Source organism: Tachysurus fulvidraco, unplaced genomic scaffold, assembly GCF_022655615.1.
Source record: "Tachysurus fulvidraco isolate hzauxx_2018 unplaced genomic scaffold, HZAU_PFXX_2.0 HiC_scaffold_41_np12, whole genome shotgun sequence".
Classification (NCBI taxonomy): Eukaryota; Metazoa; Chordata; class Actinopteri; order Siluriformes; family Bagridae; genus Tachysurus; species Tachysurus fulvidraco.
The window spans coordinates 7,501-25,000 of record NW_025927192.1 but is presented as its reverse complement, the minus strand read 5'-3'; the positions used below and the strand labels follow the sequence as shown (position 1 = coordinate 25,000).

Genomic DNA, 17,500 nt, shown 5'->3' with positions numbered 1-17,500 from the left:
CACCATCATCACCATTTAGACTCTGGATAGTGATTTAGATAAAAACAAAGAAGAGTTAGTATTTAATCAGATATTAACAGTGGTTCCATCACCAGCCCTAATAAGAGGAATTTTTCTCCATGTTCCAGATGTTTCTCTTTTTGACACCATTTAAATTGTGTTGCATCAGATTTTTTCTGTTATTATTGTTCATGTTTGATGTTTTTTTTTTTTTTTTTTTACAATTCCTGTGTTGCTCGTCTTCTCATGATCTTAACCCCTAACCGCTAACCCTAACCTTAACCCCTAACCCTAACCCTAACCTTAACCCCTAACCCTAACCTTAACCCCTAACCCTAACCTTAACCCCTAACCCTAACCCCAACCCCTAACCTTAACCCCTAACCCTAACCTTAACCCCTAACCCTAACCCCAACCCCTAACCGCTAACCCTAACCTTAACCCCTAACCCTAACCCCAACCCCTAACCCTAACCTTAACCCCTAACCCTAACCTTAACCCCTAACCCTAACCCCAACCCCTAACCCCTAACCGCTAACCCTAACCTTAACCCCTAACCCTAACCCTAACCTTAACCCCTAACCCTAACCCCAACCCCTAACCCCTAACTCCAACCCCTAACCCCTAACCCTAACCCAGGGGTCGGCAACCCGAGGCGCTGGAGCCGCAAGTGGCTCTTTCATCCCTCTGCTGTGGGTCCCTGTAGATTTGGAAAATATATATTTAATTTAAATTTATTTTATCTTAGTTAGTTTAAAAAAATGTTATTCTAAATTCTAAGATTATGATGCTCTTGTAACATTAAAAATAAACCCTCTTTAAATTTTTTGTCGCTCAAAATATGCGTCATAACCGCCGACTTGCGAAATCCGACACACAGAAGCGGACGCAGTTTTGGTTCGCTGCAGCCGGCAAGTTAAAATGTTGATGTCATGAATGGTATCAAGTGTCACGCATTGAGAGTGACAGTCACGCATGTCGGTCTTTTCTCACGCTCTCCCGCCACACATTGTATTTCTCACGCAGACAAACTTTTGACTATTTATCATACACATATATTTAATAAGGCGCAGCGCCCAAAACATATCACTCCGCACCGCCGTGTCTGTGGAACCGCGTAGGAACCAAACTCGTCTCAGTTCTTAGTCGAGCCTGACACTTATCAGCCAATCAAAAAAAGGGGCTACACAACAGCCAATCAGAAAGCAGCACTATTGTATCTGGGAAAGATTTAACGCAAACAACCAACAAAAACAATTGGGCGCGTTGGGGGGTTGGAGATGTCAACGGCTGCCGTGTCTTCAAAACTTGAGAGCCCTGATCATGAATACGAAAGAACTCGATAGACATTGTACATTTTATTTAAAGTAACCTCGACCGAGCGTCTGTTGTTAAGGTTAGTTCAAAATGTTCAAATATTTTTGTTTGCCTGCAGAAATAAAATGTCGTTTAACCTGGTAGCAGGTCGTTGATTTCATAAATGCAACACTACAGTTTTTGTCTCTGTACTTTCCATAAAGGTAAAAAACGATATATGCCGTCGTTCCTTTTAGATGTAAATGGGTTTTGTGGCTCCCTGTGTTTTTTCCCTGAGAGAAACGTGGCTCTTTGAGTGTTTAAGGTTGCCGACCCATGCCCTAAACCCTAACCCTAACCTTAACCCCTAACCCTAACCCCAACCCCTAACCCCTAACCCTAACCTTAACCCCTAACCCTAACCGAACCTCTAACCCTAACCTCAAAACATCCTTTCTCATTTTATCTGCTATTTATTTGTAAATATTCTTTAGGAAACTGCTGGTTTCTGGCTGCAATCGGTGCAATTACATTTCAGCCAGAGATTATGGATCAATCATCCCTGAAGCCAGTCGTTCAGAAGGATTACGCTGGAATATTTCATTTTCGAGTGTGTACATTAATCAGTCCTAACACAACACTACTAAAACATTACTGATTAGCTTTAAGTGAACGTACTGAACGTACCGAGTGTTCAGACACGACTGTGAAATATTCTGTAATGAATTAGAGCTTTAATGTCTTTTCAGTTCTGGAGGTTTGGGAAGTGGGTGGATGTTGTTATTGATGATAAATTACCCACAATTAACGGACAGCTGATCTTTGTTCACTGTAAAACCCGTAATGAGTTCTGGCCTGCGCTGCTGGAGAAAGCCTACGCCAAGTACGTCACGTTCCGTCATGCATATTTATTTTACAGCTCTGAAATATTGTAGTGTGTGTCTCCTTTACACATCTACATGGTGGTCTTGGTGTGTGTGTGTGTGTGTGTGTGTAGAGTGTGTGGCTCCTATGCAGATCTTCATGGTGGTTTGATATCTGAGGCTTTGTGTGATTTCACTGGAGGAGTTTATATAACACTCAGACTGAAGGCAGATCATCCTGAGCACTGGGCTCTACTGCATCGAGCAGAAACCTACAGATCATGTATGGGCTGTGGATCAAAAGCAGGGGTAAACACACACACACACACACACACACACACACACACATACACTCTATACACACATACATACACACACACATACACACACACATACACACACAATACACACACACAATACACACACACACACACACACACACACTATACACACTTATACACACACTACACACATACAGACACAGACTACACACTCTATACACACCACCACACATACACTACACTACACATTACACACACACACACTACAACTACACACACACCAGACACTACCCATACACGCATACACACACACACACCCACACCACACACCACACACCACACACACAGACACACATACACTACACACACACACACACACACACACACACACACAACCTCAACGTTCTTTATACTGAATGAAAACGTTCATTACCATTGCAGCAGTTTGTTGCACTATTTTATTTAATTCCATGTTAACAGTGTAGATTAATGAGGCATTAATCTGTAATTATTGTCCTGTCTCTTTACTGCAGCCTAGAAACCACACACACACACACACACAACACACACTACCAGTACAACAACTGATACATCACTCTGTGATGTAGGACCACACCACATTAACACTCACTAACTTACATTACTGCATCTGTTATTGTTCAGGCCACTTCTGCTAACCACTGAGCTCCCTAACGGTATAGTGGAGGGTCACGCCTACACCGTCACAGGAGTGACCAAGGTACGTCTCACATGCTTCTGTCTACTGTGTTTAGTGCTCACACTGCCTGGGACACGAGTGAGAAGGAGGAGAAATGACCAAACACACACCTGATAAAACTCTGGGGTATAGTTCATTATTAAAAAGTGAATTATGTTAATAATGAAGTTCTTATTAAATATTTATCTTGAACAGAATATTGTATAAAAGTGTGAGATTTAACTCTGATCTCTCTTCTGATGTACATTTCATGGTTATTTATTTAAAAACTCTGACCTTAAATGTTGTTTCACAAGAGTTCAGTTAATTTCTTCACCTGTTTGTGTTGATTTCCCACTTGGGTAGGATATTTAAATTTATACGTAATGTGTGTGTTTGTGTGTGTGTGTGTGTGTTTTGTTTGTGTGTGTGTTTTGTTTGTGTGTGTTTGTGTCTGTTTGTATTGTGTCTGTGTGTATTGTGTGTATGTATTGTGTGTGTGTGTGTGTGTGTTGTGTGTGGTGACAGGTGATGAGTGAAGGGGAGTCAGTTAAACTGGTGCGTCTCCTGAACCCATGGGGACATAAAGAGTGGAACGGTGACTGGAGTGACAGGTAGTTTACACACACTCATCACCACTGATCACTGATCACACGTCTGTTTGTTCTGCTTTATGATGCTGAGCTGCAGCACTACATCACACCACACATTAATCACGACTCTCTGCACTTCATCATTCATTCATTCATTCATTCATCTTCTACCGCTTATCCGAACTACCTCGGGTCACGGGGAGCCTGTGCCTATCTCAGGCGTCATCGGGCATCAAGGCAGGATACACCCTGGACGGAGTGCCAACCCATCACAGGGCACACACACACTCTCATTCACTCACACACACACACACTACGGACAAATTTCCAGAGATGCCAATCAACCTACCATGCATGTCTTTGGACCGGGGGAGGAAACCGGAGTACCAGGAGGAAACCCCCGAGGCATGGGGAGAACATGCAAACTCCACACACACAAGGTGGAGACGGGAATCGAACCCCAACCCTGGAGGTGTGAGGCGAACGTGCTAACCACTAAGCCACCATGCCCCCCCTATCATTAATCATTACTCATTACATTCACATATCTATCATCATGTTTCATGTGTACGGGAAAACAAACAGGAAGACACGCCTCCTCAGCTACACTGTAGAATGCTAATGCTAACACAACTCATGCTAACACACACATAAACAGAGGAACCTCAGTGTGAGGTATGTGGAGTTCAGCTGCTGCTCGTGTCTCAGAAGTTCAGCACAAGCCCAGACATGTTTAGGGTCATGATTGAGGACAATGTCCCATCCAGAGACATGATTGAGGACAATGTCCCATCCAGAGACATGATTAAGGACAATGTCCCATCCAGAGACAAGCTGTTTCGTGTTGAGCTTTTGTTCAAACCGACCATCAAAAATACCCTCTCTAATGAATATGTTTTTTTTTTCATCCGTTGTTGTGTTAAATCTTGCCCAGATACAATAATGCTATTTTCTGATTGGCTGTTGTGTCGCCTCTTGTTGATTGCCTGATAAGTGTCAGGCTCGACTAAGAGCTCCAGGGGAGACGCGCTCGGTTCCTGCCCGTTTCCATAGAGACAGCGGTGCGGACTGATACGTTTTGGGCGCTGCGGCTTATTAAATATATGATAAATAGTTAAAAAGTTTTTTCTGTGTGAGAAATATGACGTGTGTCAGGAGAGCGTGAGAAAAGACCGACATGAGGGACGTCACGTTAATGCGTCACACTCGTCAGCTCTGATCTCCTGTTTTATTTGCGTCTCTTTCTCCATCCTTCAGGTCACCGCTGTGGGGGTCTGTAAAACCTGAGGAACGCACAAAGCTCTTACACAGTAAAGATGATGGAGAGTTCTGGTGAGCGTTATTCATTATTATATTTGTGGCTGACAGAAATATTGGCAACCCTCCGTAAAAAAAAAGGTCAACACAGCAGCTCTAAACATCGAGGAACATTGTTGTAGTTTCACTGAAACCAAAATAATTTTACAAAATGTTATTATACAGAAAACACTTCAACATTTTGTGACTCTTGAGAGAAGATTAGACCCGAGTCTCATCCTGTGATGTTAATTAAGATGTAGAGGCTCTCGGCCTCCTCCATCTTCATCTTCGTCTTCATCTCTGTACTTTCACTGGGCTTTAAACAACAGATGATCACTGATAAACATCCATTTAGTCTTTAATTATTTATCTGTATGTATGGCAAAAGTTCTGAGCTCAAATACACTCAATGTCCACTTTATTAGGTACACCTGTACATGTGGTTCTTTAAATAGCCAATCACGTTGCAGCAGGACAACTTATTCAGCTACAGGACGATATCTGTAGTGAGGGTCGGTAAAGTTCAGCCCTGTGTTGTTTTTTATAAACGTATATTAATGTGTCATTATTAAATAAACATCATCCTTACACGATTACATTACATTATCTCCTTCATTCTGTCCTCAGGATGTCGGTGGAGGATTTCTGCAAAAACTTTGCCAATGTGGACATCTGCTGTCAGAACCCAGCGTTCCTCGATGGATCATCAGAACGCAGCTGGACCATGACGGCACATGAAGGCCAGTGGGACGAGAAGACATCCGGAGGATCCATGGAGAACAAACGTAGGTGTTTTTTTAGCAGTGGATGAACAGACCTGCTGAACTGATGGTCAGGTCCATAGTAGAAGCTTTAGACGTGAAGCTTTATGCTAATGTACAGTAAAAGACACTAATGACAGGAGCCTCGTGTGCAGAATCCGACACAAAGTAGTAATGATTATCTAATTATCAATCGATTCATGAATAAAATTAGTCTCTGGATCATTTCTATATGCAGAGACTTTCTGGAAGAATCCTCAGTATAAGGTGAATATCTCGGCTGTAGAGACGGACAGAGCTGAAGCTCAGGGGTTTAACCTGCTGGTGACTCTGGTGCAGAAACCCAACAGCAGACACAGGCGTCATGTCCAAAACCATCACATCGGGTTCAGGGTGTTTGCGGTCAGTGTCTCCTTGTGTGTGTGTGTATATGTGTGTGTGTGGGTGTTTGTGTCTGTGTGTGTTTGTATGTGTGTGTGTGTGTGTGTGTGTCTGTGTGTGTTTGTGTCTGTGTGTGTGTGTGTAAGTGTGTGTCTGTGTGTCAGTATGTTTGTGTGTGTGTTTTGTCTGTGTGTGTGTGTATGTTTGTGTACATATCTGACATATCTGTGTGTGTATGTGTCTCTGTATGTGTGTGTGTGTGATTGATTGTGTGCACATATCTGTGTGTGTGTGTGTGTGTATTATATATTAAGTGTCTGATTTGTTTATCTTCTTGTTCTTACAGGTTCCTCCAGATGTAAGAACACTTTTATATTCTAAGCCTCACATTATTTACACTTGTGCATCAGATCTTATCTAACTGTTCACTGTCTCTTCTTTCTCCATCAGCTGAAGGATCAGAAAGTCTTTTCTGCTGCCTTTTTCTCCTCCAGTACCCCAGTGGCCCAGTCCAAGGACTTGTCTAACAGGAGGGAGGTTATGGAGTTTCTGAGGCTGAAACCCGGACACTACCTCGTGGTGCCTTTCACCTACAAGCCCAAAGAAACCGGCTCCTTCGTCCTCACGCTGTACTCAAAGTAAGAGCGTCTGCCAAATGCTGTGAATGTAAATTATTCTTCATCAACCTGCCATAGGTGTAGCTTTATCCCATAGTGGGAGGAGCCTGTGGGTGGAGTCACACCTGTCTGCTCTACAGTAGAATTTAGATTTGTTTACTGATTTGTTCAGCAGACGTTTCAGATGACGTTACACTCCGAGTGAGTTTAACATTGTGCTGTAAATGTCACGAGTTATGAGTTTATTTTAATGATCGGTGTTTCTTTTGTTCACAGGATTAAATCCAACTGATGTGAACATGGAGTGTGATGATGATGATGATGATGATGAAGACCTACCTGAACTTTCTGTGCCATTTGTTTATCATTTGCTTGCATGTAAATCATTTCTTTCCTTTTTGTTCACAGGTTAATCCCTTATTCTGAAATGAAGTCTTAAATTGTGTATTGTTTTGGTCAATGTTGGTGTGTTTCTCTCCCTCAGCACAATGACAAGCAAAACCACCTGAGCCAATTATCTGAAAATTGTGTGTGCGTAACGATTAAAACCGTAATATATGAATTATTTTTATATCACATATTAAAACCATTGATGTTAAATTATATGTGATGTCATATATATCATCTCCTTGAGGTGTATCTCCAAGTTACTCGCTCACAAACCCTGCAGCTTATCCTGTTACCATAGAAACCACAAAAAACTCCTCTGTCCTGAAGCATTGACACTGGAGACTCCTTCCATACGTGTTCGATAAACGACTCATTATGTCAGAGAAACCTCACCATCTCAGCACATACACACAGTTTATTACATTTATGTGGATCAGAATCCCACAAACAATATAATAATGAGTATAATCCCTGATGAACAAGTCTGAGGTGACGGCGGTGAGGAAAAAACTCCCTGAGATGATTTGAGGAACCTTGAGAGGAACCAGACTCAGAAGTGAACCTCATCCCCATCTGGGTGACACTCTACAGTAAATAGTGTAAATGTAAATAATGTCCTTTCTACAACAGTTTATAACAGTGCAGCCGAGAGCTCCTGAGGAACTAATGGGTCATCATAAACTCTGAGTTCAGCTCAGACCTGATTGCTGATAAACACCAGAACATACAGCTGACTGACACAACATTGGTACAGAAGAAGACATGACAGTCTCCGGGTGGCTTTATACACAACAATCCCATGAGACACTGACTGACCCTGCAGAATAATCTCTGGCAGGGAGACCACCGGGTGACGAGACTCCGTAAGAAGAGACAATCAGGAACTCAGAACACTGGAGAGAGAGAGAGAGAGAGAGAGAGAGAGAGAGAGAGAGAGAGAGAGAGAGAGAGAGAGAGAGACCTGAGTGACTTGTGAGGGTAGTAAGGAGACAACATGAAGACATCCCAGTTCACCAAACACTCTATGAACATGAACCCTCCAGATCTGCTCCTTTACCTAAGAAAAGCTATCCATAAGAAGCTAAACTAAACAAATGTGTTTTTATCCTGGACTTAAACACTGAGACTGTGTCTGAGACCTGAACACTAATTAGAAGTCTGTTCCATAACTGTGGGGCTCTGTGATAAAAAGCTCTGCCCCCTGCTGGAGACCTTTGTACTTGAGGTACCAAAAAATATCCTGCACCTTTAGATCGAAGTAGGTGTGATGGATCATAAAGAACCAGAAGATCTCTCAGGTTCTGTGGTGTGAGACCATTAAGTGCTTTATAGGTTAATAATAGTGTTTTATAATCAATGTGAAACTTGACTGTAAGCCAATGCAGTGAGGATAAGATAGAGGTGATGTGTTCATATCTTCTGGTTCTAGTTAGGACTCTAGCTGCTGTGTTCTGGACTAACTGGAGCTTGTTTCTGCTCCTACTGGAACATCCAGGCTGTAAAGTATTACAATGATCCAACCTAGAAGTAACAATTACATGACCTAGTGTTTCTGCATCATGTCATGACATCATATTTCTGATCTTAGTAGAAGAACACCCTTGTGATATTATCTACATGAGCTTCAAACGAGAGACCGGTATCAATAATCACACCGAGCTCTTTTACTGCTGCACATGATGTAATAGAAAGACCATCCAGAGTTACTCTGTAATCAGAAAGCTTACTTCTGTCTGTCTGTGGTCCTGGTACAAGATCTTCTGTGTGTCAGAGATAAGCAGGAGGAAGTTAGTAAGCGTACGCTGTCTGATGTCCTTCACACAATCTTCAATGTTATTAAGCTGCTGACTCACATCTGACTGAGCTGAAACATACAGCTGTGTGTCATCAGCGTAACAGTGGAAGTTACCATGATTATGAATAATTGCACCAATGGGTAGTATATACAGGGAGAAAACAGTGGGCCTAAAACAGAACCTTGTGGAACACCGAACATTACTTTGTTTAGAGTCGTCACCATTTAGATCTACAAACTGATATCGATCTGTCAAATAAGACCTGATCCAGGAGAGAGCTGTCGCTTTAACACCAACAACATGTTCTAGTCTATAAAGTAAAATAACATTGTCAGTGGTATAAAAAGCTGCAGTAAGATCAAGTAACACCAGCAAAGAGACACAACCCTGATCAGAGACCAGTAACAGGACATATACCACTTTAACTGTCTCTGTGCTATGATGAGGCCTAAATCCTGACTGATACATTACATGAACATTATTCCTATGTAGGTCTGAACATAACTGCTGAGCTACAACCTTTTCTAGGATCTCAGAGATAAAGGGGAGGTTTGATGTTGGTCTATAGTTGGACAGCTGGTTTGGGTCGAGGTCAGGTTTTTTAATCACAGGTTTGATAACCGTTAGCTTAAAAGATTTCGGCACATAACCAGTGCTAAGGGAAGAATGTATTATCTTTAGAATGGGTTGTAAAGCTACTGGTAATATCTGTTTAAAGTAACATGTGGGTCAGGGATCCAGTTTACAGGTCGATATTTTGAAGAAGAAATCAGTGAAAATAAGTCAGTCTGTTGTAGGGGATTAAAACTAAATACTGATGAAGAACATAAATATTATCTACAGCTTTATCTATCAAATTGTTTGGTATTAAATTAATGGTCTGAATTTTATGCCTGATGTTTTTAATTTTTCCACTGAAATAGTTACTGCTACAAATGGTGTGCGCTTTTCAACAGTGTTTTTATTCCTAGTTCATTTTGCTACAGTATTAAATAAAAATGCAGGATTATTTTTGTTATCTACAATAAGGCTGGAGAAATAAACTGATCTGGAAGCAGTGAGAGATTTTTGTAGCTATGAAGGTTTTCCTTCCATGCTAATCAAAACACTGATCCTTTAGTTTGACTCCATTTACGTTCTAATTTCATAGCTGATAGTTTTACAGTTTGTGTGTTGTCACTGTACCAGGATGCGAGTTTCTTTTTCTCTAATTACTTTCTTTTTAAGTGGCGCTACAATATTTAGGGTGAACTGAAACACTGACTCTAAATAGTCACCTGATCAAGTTCTGTGGGTCAGATGGTGATCTAATCATGGGTGATAATTCTGGGAGACTGTTGATAAATCTCTCTGTAGTAGCAGATGTAAATGTACGTTTAACACGGTGACATGGTAAATTGTAAATATCGTGTCCGAAGCGCAATTTAAATGAAATGAGATAATTGTCAAAGATAACTTCTGACTGAGACACTGTGACTATATGTTCTATATTTAATCTGAGAGTTATGACTTCCATTATGAGTGGGTCTTATTACATAATAATAATAATAATAATAATAATAATACAAGACTTTTCTGCCTTCTGGTATTATTTAATTTTCAGTGTAATATATATTAACGCCACCTAGCGGACATTCGACATATTGCAGCTTAATGTTCAAGATCGAAGCATTTATTTTTCACCGCCCAGTGAAATGAAATCTAGCTGTTGACATAAACAGAATAAATTTAAGAAACAAAATAAAAAGAATGAATTCTATAAGAATATAAATAAATAATACTTGAGTATGATGTGCAGTTATATGACATGTAATAACAGTGTGCAGAAAGTTAATGCTGTAATAGAGCTGTAAGGTGGAGGAGGAAGAAGCCTGAGGAAGACTCCTGTCTGATTACAGCAGGATGTGTCACACTATATATTTCATTTATATTCAATATTTACATATCCGCTTAATCATGAAAAAGTATACAAACATTGTTTTGTTAAAATGATTAAATGACAAATGAGTTTAAAACGAAAATTTACTTTTAAATGTTTAGTTACTGAATCTGACGCTGGAGCTGACAATAACTGAGAGCTTTAACGAGACTTTACATGTGTCTGATCTCAGTGTCTTGACTTTGGCTCATAATAACTCAGATATTTAACTCCTACTTTGTTAACTTTGGTTTTTATCTTTATTTAATTTTATTACTATATTTTAAACACTGAATTTCTTGAATAAATGAATGCATAGAAAATTTAGTTAAAAAAGTTCTCTAAATAATTTTAAATCTCCTTATTAATCTTCTTCTTCTTAATAATATTAATAATAATAATAATAATAATAATAATAATAATAATAATAATAATAATAATAATAATAATATATTAGAAGTAAATTTTATAACAAATTTTGGAAAGATCAAATTAGTTTAAAAAACACCTCCTATTATTATTATTATTATTATTATTATTATTATTATTATTATTATTATTATTATTATTATTATTTACAAGAAACCATTTTCTCAGCAGCCAATAGTGATCTTTGTTCAAGAATAATCAATAATAAAATGTATTTTAATTATGAAACCAATCACATGAACATGTCTAATGCACTGTAATGCTGTAGATATGTAAATGTATTATTATAAAAGCACTGAGTGGTGTGAAGGTGAGAGGGAAGGAGAAGACCAGCAGCTCTGTAGAAATAAACTCCTCCCATAGAAGCACAACATTCGCTCCATTCACACGGATTAAAGGTGTTTTATTGCAGGAGAGAATAAAGAGCCGAGTCTCACACGGAGCTGAGAGACGACAGACGACCCTCAGGTCCACACGCTCAGGTAAGAGCTGGAGATTTATATATTATTACTACAGGCTTCAGCAGCTGGATCTTAGTCTCCAGTCTGTTATCATGCTGAAAGTTTTAAAGTACTGAAGAGCTGAATTTAGTTCAGCTGGATAACTTTAACACAGGATTTATCTGGTCACATTTACACCTAATTCTATTCCACTAGCTCATTCTTCTAAAAACTAATAATGTCCTTTTTTATATATATTTTGGAGTCTAATGAACATTTGGGACATTTACATGTAACCAATAATGATGCTGAACTTTTCCTAGTTTTAATTGCAGAACCATCTGTATATATGCATCATGTTCTACTTACACAACAAGTCACAGGTGGAATTTAAAACCATTAAAACCATTAAAACCATTCGATCCTAACAGTACTGCTGTAACAGTACAATAACACTCAGCTCCCTGTATAATAAATATTTACTGTACATGTCTGTGTGTCAAATACTTCTGCCAGAGAAGTGCTTTGTGTCTCAGGGGTTTTTATGTGAAACAAAGACTTTACTGAAAGCTGACAGTGGAGTTGGTCCTGAGTTCCTGAGCTCAGCGTTTACACACAGAAAAGTTTATCTTCTCTTTACAGACGTGTTCACACCCGTTCTGCTCTCCTCCAGCCTTATCTCTACAAGTCAGGGTCTGCCTTTTTTTTTTACAGTTAAGTGGTTGTGTGTGTAAAATGTTTTATTCTTCTGTGTAAAACCCACACACACACACACACACACACACACACACACACACACACACACACACACACACACACACACACACACACACACACACACACACACACACACAGGTCTCATCACTCCCCTTCCCTTAGACACGCCCCTTCCATGGGACACGCCCATTCCCTTAGACACGCCCCTTCCCTTAGATGTTCTTTAAGTGTTTCAAGCTACTGGTCCTCTAGCTGTCTGTCTGTCTGTCTGTCTGTCTGTCATATATAAAAGAAATCTAAAGCATTTTAATTAACAATTAAACGTTTATTAATAGTTTTATTAGTTTCATTATTTGTTCTCTCTCTTTCTCTCTCTCTCTCTCTCTCTCTCTCTCTCTCTCTATATATATATATAAATATATATATATATATATATATATATATATATATATATATATATATATATATATATCTGTCTCTCTCTCCCTCTCTCCCTCCCCCAACCCAAGGTGAGTTGTATCAGAGCGAGTGCATTACTGATTCTATAAATAATAATTACAGATATTTTCATCACCTCATGCTGTAATAAATCATGTTGCTTTTCTTCAGCTGATATTTTTTGTCTCATGTTTGTCTTTAATCAGAATTTTCCTCATGGCTCCTCAGAAGAATAAGCGCCGTAAGCTGAATGTGGACGGGGATCTTAACAATCCTCAGAAATTTCAGGATCAGGATTTTCTCAAACTTCGTCAGAAATGTCTGAACAATAAAGAGCTGTTTGTGGACGATAAGTTTCCTGCAGCTCGGCGTGCCATCGGCTCGGGCCTGCTGGCACGTACTCAAGTGGGTAAAGTGGTGTGGAAGAGACCATCGGTATGTTCACATTTATCACTTCTTATGAACTGTCATACACACATTATTAATGCATTATACACTACAGTGTACTCTTCAGTTTGTGACAAATCATAAATGATGATAAACATTCCTTAATAACCAACATTTTATCTACCTAATATTTAACTTGGTATTGGAGTCAGTATTATGTGTGAACTGTGGTTGTCATGGTAACGTATTCACCATGATTTACTGCTGTTTAATAACCTCTCACTTAGGAATTAGCCCCAGGTCCTCGTCTGGTGGAGATTGTGTTGTGTTGTTGTGTTGATTTGTCCTTTTTCTTTTACATTTACATGTACAGCATGTGACAGACCCCTTATCCAGAGCGACGTACATAAGTGCTTAAATCTCTAACATTGAATACATTAATGCTGCTCACTAGGTTACATACTTAAGATACCATGAGTTTAAAACATTACTAACATAGACCTTTTCAGTAAAAGATTGTATATATTAAAAAGAACTAATATTACACGGACCAGGGCGGGAACAGCTTCGTCCGAATTATCTTAATGCACACGTGCCAACGCGATGCATGGTCATATTCCTCTGAAATAAACAAATTAACCACTAGAACATTCATTCGATGGAGGCACACTGCTTTTAGCAGTCACACAGTCGCGTGCACACTCGTTCCTCCTTTCATACAATAACTTACTTGTACAAACTAGACTTTCATAAGTATTTAAGTATTTAATGTCAAAAACTCAAAATCAAATATTTTGCTTAGTTTACAGAAAGTATCACCAGATGGATCCAGTTTTCTCCAGATTTGCATATCATGTGGCTCAGTCATATACTTAAAATATTATGTTATAATTACTTAGTTTTGATGCAATTTTAATATATTTTGACGTGACTTATTTCATTACATTTAGGCATACACTTAGGTTCACCTTGTACTTGTATATTTATGTTACAGACACCATATATGCTAAGTAGAGGTTGGAAAGTTAAAATTTGTTATTTGTGTTTAGTTTATTTATTTTTATAAGTAATGGTTATTCAGCCAAATATATATAAATTGCATTAATTTGAATTCACTGAATATTCTCTCCATTTGGGATTAGATAAATATAATGCTTAAGATTTATTTAACTGCAATGGGTAGATTTTATTCCAAACTTTTTTAATTTAATTAAATATTTGCCTCAAAATCAAAAACACAATTATATTGAATACATTTTAACGAAAAACATTAATTCAAATCTACATGACCACAGAATCGTTTCCTACAGTGCAGTCTTTATTTTAGCTGCTTCAGAACATTTAGCCTTGATAGACACAACACCCAATATTGTTTATTCACAGGTGTATGGAATACGTGAGAATGGACAAATACGTTTGATGGCCCATTAACAACTCATCAAGCTAGTAGTATAATAGTGTTTGAGACTTACACAACAGAGGAGGGTAGATGGGGTTACTGGGATTGTGACCTCTGCTCTGTGGATGAGAGCGTCTGCGAGAGTAGGACTTGAGGACAGAGATGGGTTTAAGGCACATATTTAATACAAACTCATTCAGTTTAAATTAAAGGTATTAAATTAAGAAATATTCACTTTAGAGAACAAATAGTTATTTAATTAAGAAGAATATAATATATAAAGATAAAGTTTAAAGGGAGGACATAGACGGAGTCAGGTGACGTATAATTCAGCTCCATGCAATCGTGTATTTTACTAATAGACATCATAAAGAAATAAAAGCAATTGCAAACAGACAGACAAAGAAACAGTGAGTCAGAAAGACAGTGAGTCAGAGAGACAGCGAGTCAGAGAGACAGACAGACAGACAGGTAAAGAGACAGTGAGTCAAAGAGAAAGCGAGTCAGAGAGACAGTGAGTCAGAGAGACAGACAGACAGACAGACAGTCAAAGAGACAGGGAGTCAGAGAGACAGTGAGTCAGATAGACAGCGAGTCAGAGAGACAGACAGACAGAGACAGTGAGTCAAAGAGACATCGAGCCAGAGAGACAGTGAGTCAGAGAGACAGTGAGTCAAAGAGACAGCGAGTCATAGAGACAGTGAGTCAGAGAGACAGCGAGACAGAGAGACAGTGAGTCAGAGAGACAGTGAGACAGAGAGACAGTGAGTCAGAGAGACATTGAGTCAGAGAGACAGTGAGTCAGAGAGACAGCGAGACAGAAAGACAGAGAGACAGTGAGTCAGAGAGACAGTGAGTCAGAGAGACAGTGAGTCAGGGAGACAGACAGACAATAAAATAGATGTCATAAGTGAGAAACAAATAATACAACATTTATCAGACTGTATATATATAATCACACCCCCAGTGTCACCCAGATGAGGATGAGGTTATATAATCACACCCCCAGTGTCACCCAGATGAGGATGAGGTTATATAATCACACCCCCAGTGTCACCCAGATGAGGATGAGGTTATATAATCACACCCCCAGTGTTTTTATTCTGTTACTTCTTTTTCTTTTAATATTCATTATTTCCTTTATCATTAATTATGTTTACCTTCTGCTCTATGTTTATGTTCCTGTAAAGCTGCTTGTTGTCTATTGTAAAAAGCGCTATACAAATAAACTTGAATTGAATTGAATAATAATATTTGAGGGGGACACGGTGGCTTAGTGATTAGCACGTTCGCCTCACACCTCCAGGGTCGGGGTTCGATTCCCGCCTCCGCCTTGTTTGTGTGGAGTTTGCATGTTCTCCCCGTGCCTCGGGGGTTTCCTCCGGGTACTCCGGTTTCCTCCCCCGGTCCAAAGACATGCATGGTAGGTTGATTGGCATCTCTGGAAAATTGTCCGTAGTGTGTGTGTGTGTGAGTGAATGAGAGTGTGTGTGTGCCCTGTGATGGGTTGGCACTCCGTCCAGGGTGTATCCTGCCTCGATGCCCGATGACGCCTGAGATAGGCACAGGCTCCCCGTGACCAGAGAAGTTCGGATAAGCGGTAGAAGATGAGTGAGTGAGTGAGAATAATATTTGAGGATTGAGAATAAAACATTGATGATGTTTTTCAGGAACTGGTGGATGATCCTTGTCTTATTGTAGATGGAGAGTCCAGGTTTGACTTCTCACAAGGAGAACTTGGTGAGCATTCATTAAAACACATGATCAGCTCTAAAAATCTGTAGTTTAAACAAAACAAATTCAGAAATCATCGTGAGCCGATATATAAGTCTCAGTAAGACTCTCTTTGTTCCTTTGTTCTTCTCATGTTTAGGAAACTGCTGGTTTTTGGCTGCAATAGGAGCCATTACATTCCAGAAGGACATCATGGACCAGGTCATTCCTGACAGTCAGTCGTTCGATAAGGATTACGCAGGAATATTTCATTTCAGGGTGAGGAAACATTCCTGACTTTGTGGTGAGGTAAAGAATGTAAATGTAACAGCAGAACATTTAGTAGAACAGCAACACAACATCTGGAGATCTCTCCACAGTTCTACAGACACGGGAAGTGGGTGGATGTTGTGATCGATGACCAGTTACCGACACTCAGTGGACAGCTGATCTTCGTCCACTGTAAAACCCGTAACGAGTTCTGGCCTGCGCTGCTGGAGAAAGCCTACGCCAAGTGTGTGGAGGTTTCACCATTCAGATTGAACCACTCTTACTCTCTAAGTGTTTTAGTGATAGTGAGATCTCTCTGTTTGTTTGGTCAGAGTGTGTGGTTCGTATGCAGCTTTAAACGGTGGGTACATATCTGATGGTCTGCATGATTTCACCGGCGGCGTCTACAGAACGTTCGACCTAATGGAAGCTCCTGATAATCTCTGGGATCTGATGGAGCAGGCAGTGAAACGTAGAGCTTTGATCGGGTGTGGTACACCTCAAGGGGTAATACACACATACGCACACACACACACACACACACACACACACACACACACACACACACACACACACACACACACATATTCTTTCTGAACACACACACACACACACACACACACATATTCTTTCTGCACACACACACACACACACACACACACACACACACACACACACACACACACATTCTTTCTGCACGCACACACACACACACACACACACACACACACACACACACACACACACACACACACACATTCTTTATGAACGCTCACACACATAAACACACACACACACATTCTTTCTGCACACAC

At 39.8% G+C, this 17,500-nt stretch overlaps 1 protein-coding gene and 1 pseudogene across 5 annotated transcripts in view; both read left to right on the top strand.

Annotated features, from left to right (window-relative positions):
* The window catches only part of LOC113649825, a 9,386-nt pseudogene extending 1,995 nt beyond the window's left edge, over positions 1 to 7,391 (top strand).
* A 4,255-nt stretch (positions 7,392 to 11,646) lies between these two features.
* Positions 11,647 to 17,500, top strand: part of LOC113649826 (calpain-8-like) — a 10,403-nt gene continuing 4,549 nt past the window's right edge. The window contains exons 1-7 of one of the 5 annotated variants that reach the window (XM_027157822.2): positions 11,697 to 11,803; positions 12,404 to 12,454; positions 13,123 to 13,351; positions 16,373 to 16,442; positions 16,576 to 16,694; positions 16,796 to 16,929; positions 17,018 to 17,192. In XM_027157822.2, coding sequence (XP_027013623.1) covers positions 13,133 to 13,351; positions 16,373 to 16,442; positions 16,576 to 16,694; positions 16,796 to 16,929; positions 17,018 to 17,192 — 717 coding nt within the window. In that variant the 5' untranslated portion in view covers positions 11,697 to 11,803; positions 12,404 to 12,454; positions 13,123 to 13,132. Of the gene's footprint in view, positions 11,804 to 12,403; positions 12,475 to 12,949; positions 12,988 to 13,122; positions 13,352 to 16,372; positions 16,443 to 16,575; positions 16,695 to 16,795; positions 16,930 to 17,017; positions 17,193 to 17,500 lie in introns of those variants that run through there. The other 4 variants (XM_027157820.2, XM_047809780.1, XM_027157819.2 and 1 more) reach the window with 4 other exon arrangements.